This window comes from Bos grunniens, chromosome 14 (assembly GCF_055505025.1).
Source record: "Bos grunniens cultivar Pamir isolate PY7600 chromosome 14, Bosgru_T2T1.0, whole genome shotgun sequence".
Lineage (NCBI taxonomy): Eukaryota > Metazoa > Chordata > Mammalia > Artiodactyla > Bovidae > Bos > Bos grunniens.
This window is the reverse complement of record NC_141178.1, coordinates 11,764,139-11,780,209: the sequence shown is the minus strand read 5'-3', so window position 1 is coordinate 11,780,209 and position 16,071 is coordinate 11,764,139. Positions and strand designations below refer to the sequence as shown.

The window sequence follows — 16,071 nt, the reverse complement described above, 5'->3', positions numbered from 1 at the left end:
TGGCGTGCTACGATTCATGGGGTCGCAAAGAGTCGGACACGACTGAGCGACTGACCTGATCTGATTATATAATTATCTTAAAACTTGCCAAATTATGAGGAAATTTTTCTTATATAACTTATATCAATTGATTATTTTTCTCTGGTTATTGGCCCTCAGTATTAAAAAATGTCCTCTCCACTGGGTGAGACTCCAAATATAATGCTGTTTCCTCTTTCTGGTCTTCTTTATCTGCTCATAAGCCCTTGTAGCATTTCGTTCCAGTAAGGCCAGGATCCCAGCTGGGTTTGAAGCCACCATGTCATTCATTCAGTCTTGGCTTCAGTGATCTTTCCTGCTAACAAGGATGCTCCCCAATTTCCCTCTCAAGTCACCTGATGTATGGGACATCTCACTATCCCTGCCTGGCCCCACTTCCACCTGGGAAAAGATAAAGTGTGAGATACCATGGTCCCTCTACTCATGATGAAGCTGCCTTCTTTTCTAACTTTTCTCCTTTGAGAACGCCATCAACCCTGAATCCCTGGTTCTGTCATTCTGTTACTGAGTTCAAGCTTGCTCTGCTTGCCGCACGATAGGCCAGTAAGTTTGAGAGATGAGGGGTTAAGACAAAGGAGCCAGCTGACCAAGAAGATGGCAGGTTATTGCCTCAAAATAACCATCTTATTGGGGTCTGGATGAGAAGTTCTTTTCATAGAGTGAAAGAGAAAGAAGCCAGGAGGAACTAAAGTCAAAAGACAGAATAGAGAGGGAGAGGCAGTGGGGAAGTAAAGTGAAAGGGTCTTCAGTCTAGCAAAACATCTCCTAGGGAATGACCAGCCTTCGGAAGTGTTAATCTCTTTTCATTCACGGGTGGGCAGGGTCAGATCATCTGAGAACTGAACAAAGTCACTTCAGTTTACCCTCAGGCGAGAGACAGAGTCCTCTGAAGCAGGCCCTTAGGTATGATCATAATAACAAAAGCAAGGAAAAGCAAGTCAAAGAAACATAGAGTCAGAATTGGCTTCTTCTGTAAAACAGTTTTTGTTTTTTCCTCCAGTATTGTTGAAACACTGCTTTTTACTACAGACTATGTAAATATCTTTGCCTTTATGGTATTTGTATTAATATTTGCTTTTGAGATCTCTGGTTACTTTGGCTAAGCAATGAGTATTGTCTTAAAATGATTTAGCTTGACCAACTGTTTTAAAACTTATTGACAAGCTTCCCAAATATCAAATTGTAATTAAATTTCTTTTGAGTTCCAGCTAACTTTGGGATACTTTCGAGTGCCCCAAAGGTCTCTTACAGAGAAATATTTAACTAGAATTATTTTGTAGGTTAAATGTAATGATTCATAATTCTGGTTACTGTAACAAAGTTTCTTTATCTATCAGATGTTTACCATATCTTTTGTTATTTACATACACTTTTGTACTCTGATGCTGTTACAAAAAGGGATTCATTACTAAGGAGATTCAAAAGAGGGCTAAGGAAGCAGTCACAACATTTCCACATCACAATGATGGCTAGGAGAGGTTTCCATCACCCCTCGGCTTCCCATAAGAATGTGGGAGTAAAATATCTGAGAGTGGGAAATAAAACAGGAGGGGAGGGGGCAGGGCACAATTTTTGAAAGAAAGACATCACCCAAGGACCAAGAAGCAAATAGATCCAAGATGGTTGAGTAGTTCTAGAGCCTCAGTGTATGCTCTTTGTAACAGATCAGCAAAATAAGCGACACACCCATCAGCTCAGTTCAGTTCAGCTGCTTAGTCATGTCCGACTCTTTGTGACCCCATCGCAGCACGCCAGGCCTCCCTGTCCATCACCAACTCCAGGAGTTCACTCAGACTCATGAGTCAGTGCTGCCATCCAGCCATCTCATCCTCTGTCGTCCCCTTCTTCTCCTGCCCCCAATCCCTCCCAGCATCAGAGTCTTTTCCAATGAGTCAACTCTTCACATCAGGTGGCCAAAGTACTGGAGTTTCAGCTTTAGCATCATTCCTTCCAAAGAAATCCCAGGGCTGATCTCTTTCAGAATGGACTGGTTGGATCTCCTTGCAGTCCAAGGGACTCTCAAGAGTCTTCTCCAACACCACAGTTCAAAAGCATCAATTCTTTGGCGCTCAGCCTTCTTCACAGTCCAACTCTCACATCCATACATGACCACAGGAAAAACCATAGCCTTGACTAGACGGACCTTAGTTGGCAAAGTAATGTCTCTGCTTTTGAATATGCTATCTAGGTTAGATATCCATCAGCTGGTGGTGGCTCTGCTGCTGCTGCTAAGTTGCTTCAGTCGTGTCCGACTCTGTGTGACCCCATAGATGGCAGCCCACCAGGCTCCCTCGTTCCTGGGATTCTCCAGGCAAGAACACTGGAGTGGGTTGCCATTTCCTTCTCCAATGCATGAAAGTGAAAAGTGAAAGTGAAGTTGCTCAGTCATGTCAGACTCTTAACGACCCCGTGGACTTCAGCCTACCAGGCTCCTCTGTCCATGGGATTTTCTAGGCAAGAGTACTGGAGTGGGGTGCCACCACCTTATTCAATATAAAGAAACTTTTAGGGATAGAAAATGTAAATGAGATTAGAACGTTTAGATAAACTGTTAAGAATGAATATGCTTTAGAAGTCTCTAAAATAGTCTTTGCAATTTTGCTAACTTAAAATTCTGGAATTGCATTAAATTAAGTGAGGAAAGTTTATTGAATAGCTGGGTCATTCTCAAATAAGATACTGAAACATTAATTACTGAACATTGACTTACTTTTACAGAGAAACTAAAGATATTTAAAACTATTAATGAATGTGTTTGGTGCTGCCCTGCGATGTTCTCAATCTGAAAGTATTTTGGTTTTTTTTAGAAATTATCACGGTATTTGTTACTAGTCTCCAAAATACTAATGCAGAGGACATTAATTGCTTACTGCTTAGTTTCCACAGGAAATGAAGGTTTTAAGAGATGAGGATTCTAATTTAGGTATGTGATTAAAGCTAACAGAAATAAAAAATTTTCAGCAAACAATAGGAAAGCAGGGTGTAAGTTATCAGTAAAGATGGCATGTGGAATGGAGTTGAATTTTATCGAGGGAAAAGGAAATCGGTCTGACTTACAGTAGCTGACTGATTGGAAAAAATAAAGTTGTTGTACAGAAAGTGGTGAACCGTTTTGAGGAAAGCAGACCCCAAGAAAACAGCTTTGTGCATGATCAGGAGTGACGCGGGGCTTCCCTGGTGGTCAGCGGCAAAGAATCTGCCTGCCAATGAAGGACGCAGGAGGCACAGGTCCGAGCCAAAATATTCCAGTCTCCTAATCTTGGTGAGCTTCTCTGGTCCTTAAATCCTGCCTGTGGTGATTTCGTTGCTGTTCCTCCTTTGATTAGGAACTGTTCCTGCCTTATACAGTGCAGGAGAAAGCAATCTGCCTGCAATGCAGGAGACCTGGGTTCCATCACTGGCTTGGGAAGATCCTCTGGAGAAGGAAATGGCAACTCACTCCAGTACTCTTGCCTGGAGAATCCCGTGGACAGAGGAGCTTGGTAGGCTGCAGTCCATTGGGTTGCAGAGTCAGACACGACTCTTAATTGTTGATGTTGACGGCTGCCTTTTGGAAGTGAGAGATCATGGAGGCTGGAGTCTTGCCTATAAGAAACAAAGGGAAGTCGCTCAGTCATGTCTGACCTTTTGCGACCCCACGGACCATATGTAGCCTGCCAGGCTCCTCTGTCCATGGGATTCTCCAGGCAAGAGCACTGGGGTGGGTTGGCATTTCTTTCCCCAGGGGATCTTCCCGACCCAGGGATCGAACCCGAGTCTCCCACATTGCGGGCAGACGCTTTACCGTCTGAGCCACCAGGGAAGCCAAATAAAAAGGGGACAAAAAGGCCTCCGCGCCCAGAAGTCCCATGGGGCGCTGGTCAGCATCCAAAAGTGTTTCCTCTGCTTTTGCGACTCTTTTCGTAGCCCTTGGGAATCACGAACGTTCGTCCAGTGTACTTCGGCTGTTACACACGTTTCCCATCACAGCCGTGTGCTGACCGCAAACTCCTGTTAACGGAAGCTCTCCGCCGGCACTGTGGAGTCCCACGCAGTGCGGGCTTTGACCATGCGCAAGAGCTCGATCCCGCTGGCCCCGGGCAAGCGCGCGCCCTGACGCCTCCTCCCTCCCGCTTGACAACGGGAAGTCTGCGAACGTTAGGGCGCGTGCGCAGACGGGGCCGGGGCGGCGGGAGAGGGGGTGGGGGTGGGGGGGACGCCTGCAGAGCGCATGGGCAGAGCCACCGTACGTCCGTTTGTCCGGATCGGAGGGGAGAGAGTGGGCGCCATCTTCTTCTGGGTTCGCTGAGGGCTCTCCCGGCTCTGGGGAGGCTGCTGCGGACGAGGAGTGCTCCCCGCCCCCAGCCTTGGGGTTCCGACTCGGCGGCAGCGGTGTGTGTTTGATCGCCCTAGTGCGAAGCAGTTACCGCAGGGGCGTCGGGCGTGGGGAGGGCTTGGCGGCCCGGACCGAAGCACAGGGAAAGGCGGGGCCGCGCCAGCAGCGAGCTTAGCTTCTGCCGTCAGGGCACCCTCTTTTCCCCTGCTAAACGCACCCAACTTCCCCGGCAGCCTCCATGTGGTGTTGTGCGTGCCCTTGTCAGTCGGCTTGAGAGAGTGGAGATCTGGAAGGATTCCATAGGTACTTGTTTTTCTTTGCTATGTCATCGTAGTCAGTGGTGGCAGGAAAAGCGCTTGGAGGCCCTGCTAGTTTTAGGCTTGAGGGGAGCCCAAGCGTTTAGATGTAGGGACAGCTCATCCTTGGGCGAGTCGGGGTGGAATGTTTGCCCTTGAGCCGGTGTAACGGAAAGGCACGGAGGTTGGGTGGTCCAGGTTGATTTGAAGGCTGATTTGGCTGAAGGTCTGGCAAGAGCATCGGATCCCACGTAGGAACTTTGGCCTGGAGCAAAAGAAGGAAGCTCTGACCCCTGGGAGTCTGGACAAAGGCTTTTTGAGCTATAGAAGCAATGCCTTCGGATGATCCCCATTTGAGGAGGATGGATGTTAATGGGAATTCCTGTGCCGTGTGGATTCGCCTTCATTTCCAGTTTCTACTGGGGACTTGGCTCTGTGTCGTCATGCCTTTGGCTTTTGATTTTAATCATCTACGTTATAAAAGGATAAAGAGGCAAATCGTCATAAAGAATCCTTACGGAGTGGGGTAGATTATTTTCTGCAGGGTTCACTCTTGCATTTTAAATGCACTTCATCATAACTTTAGGTTTTAAGAAGTAGCAGTTATCTCTCTCTCACCATGTCTGGCAAATGACTTGCTATTCTCTAGTTAAGATGAATGGATCGGAGATAATACCATTTCAAGTTAGCTTTCCTCCCTTTTCCCTCTAAGGCTTGATTAGAAAATAAGCATTTCATGGGGTTTTTGTGATAATGATTAAGTGGGATGAGTCCTTGGATAAAATCAGCTAAGTTATTTAAAATGAGCTTGTTAATTTCAGCCACTTACCCGTAAATGAGCTTTTAAGGATTCAGTTCCCTTTTTTTTTTTAATAAGTTAGAAGTTCTAATAGCTCAGTCTTTAAATCAACACAGCTATAACGATGGTTTTGTTGCATTCGTAAGAAATATTTTAAGTGTAGAGTAGGGTTTTTTGCTTTTTGTGTAGCGTTCTAAGAATAGAATTTCTGGGGTATTTGCTTAGGCAAATCACGTGGAAACCACAGGAAAGTTGCTCATTTTGATATCTGGTTTCTTACAGGTGATCTCCTAAGTGTATTTCTGTAGAGGGATAAATAGTACATTGCCCTTCTGTTTCAAGGGCAAAAAAGTTTAAGCAATAGTTATGTTTCTCTGTGGCAAATTAGAAGAAAATTTTTTTTATATTCTTGAATTGGAATTCATGAATTTGTACTCATGAAACTACTTAGTTAAAATATTGTTTTCAAATTAGGATAAATTATAAGACTTCTTAAAATTTGATGGTAATTATTTTGTGAAATGTTCTCGACTATTTTTGTAGATATGTTTCACATTTTTAAAAGTTTAGCAGGGATAAAATGTTTTACACGACTTTCTAAAAGTAACAGGAGCTAAGTCATTTTGCATAGGAAAGAGTCTTGGAATATTAATGTGAACATCCAGAAGCCATTTGTAGTTTTTATTAAAATGTTGGTGTGGGTTTGTTGAAGAAGTTAAGCTTATACTCATTTTTGGGGTGGTTGGGGGGTACCAGGCAGATACTGTCTAATAGACTAAGTTTTAGAACTATTTTTTATGTTCACAGTAATATTGAGTGGAAAGTACAAAGATTTTTTTATATGTCCTATGTCCGCCCCACCATTTTCATGCATTAATATTATATAGTAAACCTCACTAATTGGAGAAGGTGATGGCACCCCACTCCAGTACTCTTGCCTGGAACATCCCATGGACAGAGGAGCCTGGTAGGCTGCAGTCCATGGGGTCGCTAGGAGTCAGACAGGACTGAGCGACTTCACTTTCACTTTTCACTTTCATGCATTGGAGAAGGAAATGGCAACCCACTCCAGTGTTCTTGCCTGGAGAATCCCAGGGACGGGGAGCCTGCTGGGCTGGTGTCTGTGGGGTCACACAGAGTTGGACACGACTGAAGCGACTTAGCAACAAATCTCACTAATACTTTTAATATCAATTTGGCATTGATAATTCAAATGCGCAAAAAATGCCAGTTAGTTTCTTGATATCATCGTTGTAGTTTGAAAAGTAGTCAGTGGACCTTTTTCAAAGGAAAATAGACCTTGCAGACCTCAAAGACCATGTTTTCAGACAGCACTTTGTGGATGAGTGTTATTTAAGTGTAAGTACTGAATTAAAACATTTGTTCATTAAAGACATAATTTATAATCATTAACAGGTCTTAAAAAACATATTTGGTAAGAATACTTAGTTTGGGTATCTCTGAAAGTATTTGATGTAAGGAATTTTGAGATTTTTCAATAGTTAATACTGATATCCCCAAATATTCCAAATTAATGTATTACTATGTTTCTACCTTTCTGTATAGTCATTTGGGTTTCCCCAGAAGGCAGGACAGTTATTCAAAATGGGGTAAACTTATTAGCGTAATAAAATTTGAGTTTAAGATACAGAGTAGCAATAGTTGAGTATAAGTAATTGAGATTTTAGATTTTAGGGATATTTTACTATTTGTCTTAGTGGAGTCAGGAAATTGGGTTCCATGTTTGGAAGTGTGAGGTGTTTATGTAGAACTTAAAATTGTGTCCAGATGGTAGCCATTGGTTTGGATTTATTGCTTTAAAAATGGTTTTCTTCATTTATTGTATCATTTATTAATTTGATTTGCTCTTATGATTTGAAAGATTTACAGGAGAGTTGGAAATGATGAATTAGATATTGGTTTTTTCAAGTGGAAGATAGGGTTTCGGGAATTTTTGGTGTTAAATTGTCATTTTTACTTGTAGAAAAGATTTTTAAAAATTGGTTGTAAAATTCACATACAGTCAAATGCACAGACCTTACTTAAGGATAGGTTCATTTAGCCTTGATAAATTTATACTCCCAGGTAACCAATAGTCCAATCAGAATATATAACATTTCTGTCACCTTTTTCTGGGGCCACTTTCAATTAAGGACCAGTTGTTAAGTTTTCAGGTTTTTTGTTTCTAAATAATTTGCAGAGGTCTCCTTGGAATTTCTACCTTTTTGCTAAAAGATGATTATTTTCCCCTTGGAACAAAGACAACCATTTTGTAATACTCTTAGCTGTGCCTTTTTATATTGCTTCACTTTTAATAGGTAATTGTGAAGTGAATATCCTAATCTGGCGTTGTTTAAGGTCAATTACAGGGTCCAAGGATTAATTATATTTCATTTTCTTTCCACAGTTAAGTTGCTTTTACAGAATTAACAGGTCTGCAAGAAATAAAAAGGTAAGATATCCAGAGCTTAAGGCTTTTCACAGAGGCTTGACAAAAAAAAAAAAGTAGAATAGTACACCTGGGTATGCATGGCTTCTGTACTTTATGTCTGGCCAGTAATGCACTAGTGGTAGGCAGTTTATTATCATGAGCAGAAATTATATACTGTCCATAGATGGCTTTTATAAGTATGTAAAATTTGTTGTGGTTGGTAAAATTCTTTAATCTACAAAGCTCTCTCTCATGTTTCACTAGCAGATATGTCTGAAAATAGTTTGGTCTTGTTGTGAAGTAGCACTTGGCAGATGTACAGAGATGTGACCTTTTTTTCTACTCAACACTGTATAGGATAGGTGATAGGAAATGTTTCTTCAAAGTAGCTGGTTTATTTGTATGTTTAGTTGGGAGAAAATTTATTCCATTTGTTTAAAGAATTAGATACAGTCAATATCGTTGTGAACGCATATCTTGTTTTCATTTATAAATGCTGAAGAAGGTAGGGACCAGTAATTATTAAGTTTAGTTTTGGATTAGGTACTTCAAAAATAAGACTTGCTATTATGTGTACCTTTCTGTCTGCAGGTCATTATTGCTGTGGTTTGCGCTCAGCATGGCTGTAGTCATCCGTTTACTGGGGCTTCCTTTTATTGCGGGGCCTGTGGATATCCGTCACTTCTTCACGGGATTGACTATTCCTGATGGAGGAGTGCATATAATTGGAGGGGAAATTGGGGAGGCTTTTATTATTTTTGCAACAGATGAAGATGCAAGACGTGCCGTAAGTCGTTCAGGAGGGTTTATCAAGGATTCATCTGTAGAGCTCTTTCTTAGTAGTAAAGCAGAAATGCAGAAGACTATAGAAATGAAAAGAACTGACCGCATGGGAAGAGAGAGACCAGGATCTGGGGCATCAGGGGTTGGCAGCTTATCTAATTTTGTTGAGGCTATTAAAGAAGAAGGAAGTAATTCTGGATATGGTTCTCCGATTAATCAAGATGCTGGGTTTCATACTAACGGTACAGGACATGGTGATTTAAGGCCAAGAAAGACACGGCCATTGACAGCTGAGAATCCTTACTTGTTTCTACGAGGCTTGCCGTACTTAGTAAATGAAGATGATGTACGTGTCTTTTTCTCTGGTTTGTGTGTGGATGGAGTAATTTTTTTAAAGCATCATGATGGCCGAAATAATGGTGATGCCATAGTAAAATTTGCCTCATGTATTGATGCTTCAGGAGGTCTTAAATGTCATAGAAGTTTTATGGGTTCAAGATTTATTGAAGTAATGCAAGGCTCAGAAAAACAGTGGATTGATTTTGGAGGTAATTTAATTAAGGAAGGTGACATTTCTATGAGGACTGAAGAACATACACCACCAAGAGGAATTAATGATAGACATTTTCGGAAACGATCTCATTCAAAATCTCCCAGAAGAACATGTTCCCGTTCTCCTCTGGGATTTTATGTTCACTTAAAAAATCTGTCTGTAAGTATTAACAAAAGAGATTTAAGAAATTTTTTTAGAGATACTGATCTGACAAATGAACAGATTAGGTTTTTATATAAAGATGAAAGAAGAACAAGATATGCCTTTGTGATGTTCAAGACTCTGAAAGACTATAACACTGCTCTGGGTTTACATAAGACTGTTTTACAATATCGTCCAGTTTATATTGATCCAGTTTCTAGGGAACAGATGCTGAAGTTCATTGAATGTTATGAAAAGAAAAGACCAGCATCAACAGAGAAAGAGAGACTTGGACAGGTCTCACAAAAACACTCTCAAGAAGGCTACTCTGGCCAGAAATTGTGCATATATATAAGAAATTTCCCATTTGATGTTACAAAAGTTGAAGTGCAGAAGTTCTTTGCTGACTTTTCTCTTGCTGAGGATGACATTTGCTTGCTTTATGATGACAAAGGAGTTGGTCTAGGAGAAGCGTTGGTGAAATTCACATCAGAAGAACAGGCCGTGAAAGCTGAACGTTTAAACCGACGGAGATTCTTGGGGACAGAGGTGTTGCTAAGGCTCATATCTGAGGCACAAATGCAGGAGTTTGGTGTAAATTTTTCTTCAATGTCTAGTGAAAGAATGCATGACCATTCACAGTCTTGTGATAGAGATGATCATTCCCATTCGTTTGACCCAAATGATCCACCAGTATACTCAGGTGGCCCTTCGGAAAACTTTAGGCATCAGCAAGAGGACTTGAGGCAACTGGACAATTTCAAGCATCCTCAGGGGGATTTCCGACCACCTGAAAGACGCCCTCCAGAAGACTTTAGGCATTCCCCAGAGGATTTCAGGCGGTCCCCGGAAAACTTCAGGCGCCTTCAGGAGGAACACTTCAGGCGGCCTCCTGAGGAGGACTTCAGGCGCTCTCGGGAGGAGGATTTCCGGTACCCAAGGGAGGAGGACTGGAGGCGGCCACCTGAGGAGGATTTCAGGCGACCTCCCAAGGAAGACTTCAGGAGACCCCAGGAGGAGGACTGGAGGCACCCCCCAGAGGGAGACTTAAGGAGGCCACCTGAGGAGGATTGGAGGCGGCCTCCTGAGGAAGACTTCAGGCGGCTTCCCCCAGGGGAATGGAGGCGACAGCCTGAGGAAGACTTTAGGCGGCCCCCGGAGGAGGATTTCAGGCGCCCTCCTGAGGAGGACTTCCGGCGACCCCACCAGGAGGACTTCAGGCGGTCTCCTGAGGAGGATTTTCGAGGTTCTCCCGAGGACTTCAGACGGCCACCCCCGGAACACTTCCGGCGGCCGCCCCCAGAGCACTTCCGACGGCCGCCCCCAGATCACTTCCGTCGGCTGCCCCCGGAGCACTTCCGGCGACCACCTCAGGAGCATTTCCGGCGGCCACCGCAGGAGCACTTCAGGCGGCCATCCCAGGAGCATTTTAGACGACCGCCTCAGGAACTTTTCAGGCGGCCACCCCAGGAACATTTCAGGCGCCCCCGAGAGGAAGATTTTAGGCACCCACAGGATGAAGATTTCAGGGGCCCTCCGGATGAAGACTTTAGGCACCCTTCTGAAGACGACTTCAGGAGTTCTCAGGAGGAAGATTTTAGAAGCCCTTCTGATGAGGACTTCAGGCGGCTCCCGGAGGAAGACCTCAGGGAAGCTCCAGAGGAGGACTCCAGAGTTCCTGACAGATTTAGACTTCCTGGTGAGGAGTTTAGGAGCCCCCCTGGTTTTAGAAGTCATCGTCCTTTTGTGAATTTTGGTCGCCCAGAAGGTGGCAAATTTGATTTTGGAAAGCGTAATATGGGAAGTTTTCCTGAGGGGAGATTTATGCCTGATCCGAAATTAAATTGTAATTCAGGTAGAGTAACACCTATTAAGATAATGAATCTTCCATTTAAAGCTAATGTTAATGAGATTTTAGATTTCTTCCATGGTTATAGAATCATACCTGATTCAGTTTCAATACAGTATAATGAGCAAGGATTACCCACAGGGGAAGCCATTGTTGCCATGATAAACTACAATGAAGCTATGGCTGCTATTAAAGACCTGAATGATAGACCAGTTGGCCCCCGCAAGGTTAAGTTAATTTTGCTCTAGAGAGCATTTCTAAATTGATAATTATCTCCCCACAGTATTGATGCAGTAAAATGCATTTTTAAGTGTTTATTTTTAATTATCTAATGAAAAGAAACATTTTAATTTTGACCTGTGAACAGAAGAAATGTAAATAGTAGAATGTGAATCTGGTTTTCTTTTGCTTGCAAATTGCCATTCACTTTTTCTAACTTAAAAATATATATGCTTTTTTTTTTTTGATGGGGGTGGGGTGGGTTGGGTTGGGGGGAGAACTAATTCCCTGAGTGCAGTAATTTTTGTTGATGTCATGGGTAAATGTCAAGACTTGTATAAAGTAGAAAACTGTGTTTGGGGAAGACAAGTTTTATGTTTACTTTTGTTTCCATTCTGTAGTCTACATTTCTACTCCAATTGTATAAGGAAATGGTCAGTGACTGATTGTTCAGGGTTAGCATTTTTATTGCTAACTGCCTGCAGAATTAATGCCCTCTTCTTTGTCTGAGATATTACTGTGTTAAGCCTCCCCTTAATCATAAGTAGCTCAAAATTGACAGACTGTGAACTTGAAGTTTACTTATGTAAAAGGCTTAGGAAATTAACTTTCAAAGTTTTTATAAAAATAAAAAAATTGCAACTGAATAGATGAACTAATTAACTTGTATTTGTATATATAGAAAAAAGAATTACAGCTTCTTTTGTGAAGGTTTTCAACAGCTATATTAAATAATATGACAGGAGGGACCAGACATTCTATAATAGTATATGAGTTCTTTGTGTAGTTCTGTGGTTTATTCCAACATCTCATCAACCAGACTGATAAGATTTACTCAGTACTTAAAAGAGAAAAAAGTAATTATAGGTACAAGGGGACCTTCAGGTTCTTGCTGGGAAGAATCTGATAAATGGACATAGTTTGTGTTTATAGGAAGAATTTACTTATGATTTATATAACTTGTGGTTGTTTATTCATAATTTCAAAACTTTTTTTATCTGGAGATTCAATGACTAAATATAACAAGAATTCTGTGAGATTAAATTTTTACTTCTTTGATATTTGACACTGTAGAGATTTTGCAAATACTGGATTTGATTTTTCATACCATAATAATAATGCTAACATTGGGTACTTTCTATACGCTAGGCAGTTTAAGTGCTTTACATGCATAATGTCATCTTAATATGCCTTAAGAGGCTTACAAGTATTTATTTCACAAATGAGATAAATTCGGAGTTTAAGTAACTTGCCTAAAGTCATAGTTAAAAATCATGAAGCCAATTTCAACCCTGACAGACTTACTCACTCCAGTTCATGCTGTTAATACTTTGGCCTACCAACTTTGTTAAATGGTAGTTTTTAATTTTAGTAAGACCATGCTGGGCTTTCTTGGTGGCTCAGTGGTAAAGAACCCGCCTGCCAGTGCAGGAGACATGGGTTCAATCCATGGGTCCAGAAGGAAATGGCAACCTACTCCAGGATTCTTGCCTGGGAAATGCCACAGACAGAGGAACCTGGCAGGCTATGTCCATGGGGTCACAAAAGAGTCTGACACGACTTACCGACTAAAGAAGACCATGCTAAAAATATAATTCAAGAGTAAAGGATATTTTTTTACCTCCATTGTTGCTTTAAAAATAGCATTAAAAAAAAGATAAAATTAATATGCCCAAACATTGTGAATAAAAGACAAAGTAACTAGAAGTTACTATATATCCAGGGATTCTTTATGAGACAGACAATATATATTGGCTTCTAATTTAAAATTGTTCATTTTATCAAACATGATTTGATTTTGATTGGTCTTTTATAATTTACATAAAACAGTTGATTTCCCTCAATTTTGTGATAGATACTTCCCCACACTGAGCAAATAATAAAATTTGAATTTATATACAGTACTTTGGAGGGTATTGTAGAACACTTTTTAGTATTTAGCCATTTAGTACCGCAATACTCATCTTTAGTGATCTAAAGAAGTCTAAGAAAAACCAACTGAAGTTTCTGTGTTTTTAATTATGTTGAACATCCTACTTGGCAGTAAAATGAATTAACTGGTAAATTTGGTTCAAAAAAGCACATCACTATGGCACTTGAAACTAGTAAGCTCACAAGCTAGGAAAATGACACTAGGAAGAAAAGATTTTTTAAGTGCTCAGATTGTATGGTTGATTTGATCAATCTTACTGAAGTGTATTGGAAGACCTAAAAATGCTTCTCAAATACATATAAATAAATGAAAGCTATGATGAAACTTAAGGTGAAGTATAACTTAATATGGAACTGCTTCTCAGTCTAGGCTAGGGTGGAATGGTGGTGATAATTAAAAGGCTAACAATAAGCACAGGCTTTGTATTTTGATTGTAAAATTACTGGATTGATAAGAATTCTACTCCATGATCTTCAGTTTAGTATATTTTTTAACTTTAAGTTTGCTACACAAAACTGGCTTCTACTGCTTGGGAGCCATTTCTCCACATCTGTTCACAACTTTGCCTTCAGCAACATGTTGGTAACTTAAATGGGCCATGGTAGGAGTATTTACACTATGGAAACTGGTAAGTGCAGAATATTAGGGTGTTTTCCACCGCAGTGAGCCAGTTTACCAACACACCACCAATTTCAAACACATAAAAGAGAACAGTGCACTACATCCTCATTAACCCATTGCCCAGCTTCAATAATAATCTCATAGCCAGTTGTGTTTCCTCTCCTAGATTTATTAGGTATTATAGTGGCATATTGGTTATCAAGTTTAATACCCAGTGGCATTTTAATTATCTTAAAGCCAAACATTTTTGATTTGAGGCATCTGAAAAATATAGATCATGCCTAGAAAGTAAGCTTAATCTCATAACCAAGAGATAGTAAGACTCCTTAGGAGTGCACACTTACACACTTACTGACAATACTGTCATGAGCATTGGCTCTTGGTCCATATATCACCTATTAAGCAGTGACCCCATCACCTCCATCTCCGCATAAATGTTAGCTAATATTTAGTGAACTGTAATAGGTACTACATGATCTTTATATATGAATTAACTATAGTTCCAGTAACCCTAATATATCTATTTTGGAGACAAATGGAAGCCTATAACCAACTAACTAGTCAGACTGGTTGCCTGTCTTTTTATAAAGAAGCTAAAAAGAGGTTTTTATATTTTAAAATATGGTTACCTAAGTATCTATGTAATAGCCTTGATTCTGTCCCAGCTCACAAATTGTAGAAATAGTTACTTTATAACCCTTTTAAGACTTTCCCTTGTGGCTTTAGTGGTAAAGAACCCCCCTGTGAATGCACCTGTGAATGGAGGAGATATGGGTTTGATCCCTGGGCCACGCAGATTCCTTGGAGAAGGAAATGGCAATCCGTTCCAGTATTCTTGCCTGGGAAATCCCATGGACAGAGAGCCCTGGTGGGCTACAGTCCATGAGTCACAAACACTGGACACAACATAGCGACCAAACAGCAACGCTTTCAGGTTGGCCAACCTATTGCTGGCCTAAAAATTAATTATACAGTTAAAGTATTACATGTAATAGTCCTTTTGTTCTTAGAATATTTTTTTAAATAGAGCATACATTTTATATCATAATTTGATTGCTTTAAATATCAGACACTATTTTAATTTTACAAATAGGGCAACTGATGCTCAAGTGAGTTGCGATCATAATCTGCAAGAGAAATACTACAACCTTGTTTTTTTTGCCTAGTTACAATACCAAGATTAAATACAGAAAATGCAATGACATCCTCAGTTTTTTATGAATGTAAATTATTTGTGCATGCTGTGTGCTAAGTCACTTTAGTTGTGTCCGACTCTGTGATGCTGTGGACTGTAGCCCTTCAGGCTTCTCTGTCCATGGGGTTCTCCAGGCAGGAATACTGGAGTGGGTTGCCATTCCCTTCTCCAGGACATCTTCCCAACTCAGGGATCAAACCAACCTCTCTTAGATCTCCTGCATTGGCAGGTGGGTTCTTTACCACTAGTACCACCTGGGATATTTATTTACAGTTTTAAAATGTTTTGAGTATTTTATTAAGTAACTATATCACTTAGGGCTATTTTCAGGAAGCAATGCTTTGTTAAGAACAGACCATGAATAACAAAAGTCAGAAAAGCATTCTAGAAAAGTATTTTCTGTTATGAACAACTGCTTTGTGTGGTAATCCCAGATAATATCAATTTCCTGATTTTTATATGCCAGACTTGGATCTATGAAATAATGAGAAGTACAATTCTCCATCCAAAGAAGTAAAAGCATCAGATATACTGAAAGGCTCTGATTAAATTGTTTTCTATTTTCAGGAAAGAGAGTGACTGTGTACTCTTACTGATTATATGGTAGGCTGATAAAATATATAATTTTTTACCGATTTATGATTGGCTATATTCTTTAAGGGAAATATTCCACCAAATTCTAGCTTTCCAAAAGTTGTGGTGCCATATATAGTGGTTTAGTTTGACAGTGGTTTTGTTTTAAAACCAGAATTAAGCTGAATGTAGCTTTTTAAAGCTAAAATTTATGCTTATGTATAGTTGTAAAACACTGATGGTGCCCTATTATTTGAGAGTGACTGTAATACTCTTGTTGAAGAGTAAATTTATATACTGAATAATGAAACTTTAGGTTATAGT

The 16,071-nt window shown here is 40.6% G+C and overlaps 1 protein-coding gene and 1 long non-coding RNA gene across 3 annotated transcripts; one reads left to right on the top strand and one right to left on the bottom strand.

Annotated features, from left to right (window-relative positions):
• Positions 1-1,346: 1,346 nt before the first annotated feature.
• LOC147359038 (uncharacterized) lies at positions 1,347-4,168 on the bottom strand. The gene is made up of 2 exons (XR_015140151.1): positions 3,824-4,168; positions 1,347-3,624 (listed from the first exon to the last, which is right to left on the bottom strand). It is a non-coding gene; the product is annotated as an uncharacterized LOC147359038 (long non-coding RNA).
• Positions 4,161-12,072, top strand: RBM12B (RNA binding motif protein 12B). 2 transcript variants are annotated; one of them, XM_086335276.1, is made up of 4 exons: positions 4,229-4,410; positions 4,588-4,657; positions 7,857-7,901; positions 8,472-12,072. In XM_086335276.1, exon 4 carries the CDS (start codon positions 8,500-8,502, stop codon positions 11,452-11,454), a length of 2,955 nt encoding a protein of 984 aa, XP_086191402.1. In that variant the 5' UTR covers positions 4,229-4,410; positions 4,588-4,657; positions 7,857-7,901; positions 8,472-8,499; the 3' UTR covers positions 11,455-12,072. The 2 variants fall into 2 exon arrangements, with proteins under 2 accessions (XP_086191401.1, XP_086191402.1); XM_086335275.1 differs by lacking the exon at positions 4,588-4,657 and having other exon boundaries at positions 4,161-4,410.
• The last annotated feature ends 3,999 nt before the right edge of the window (positions 12,073-16,071 follow it).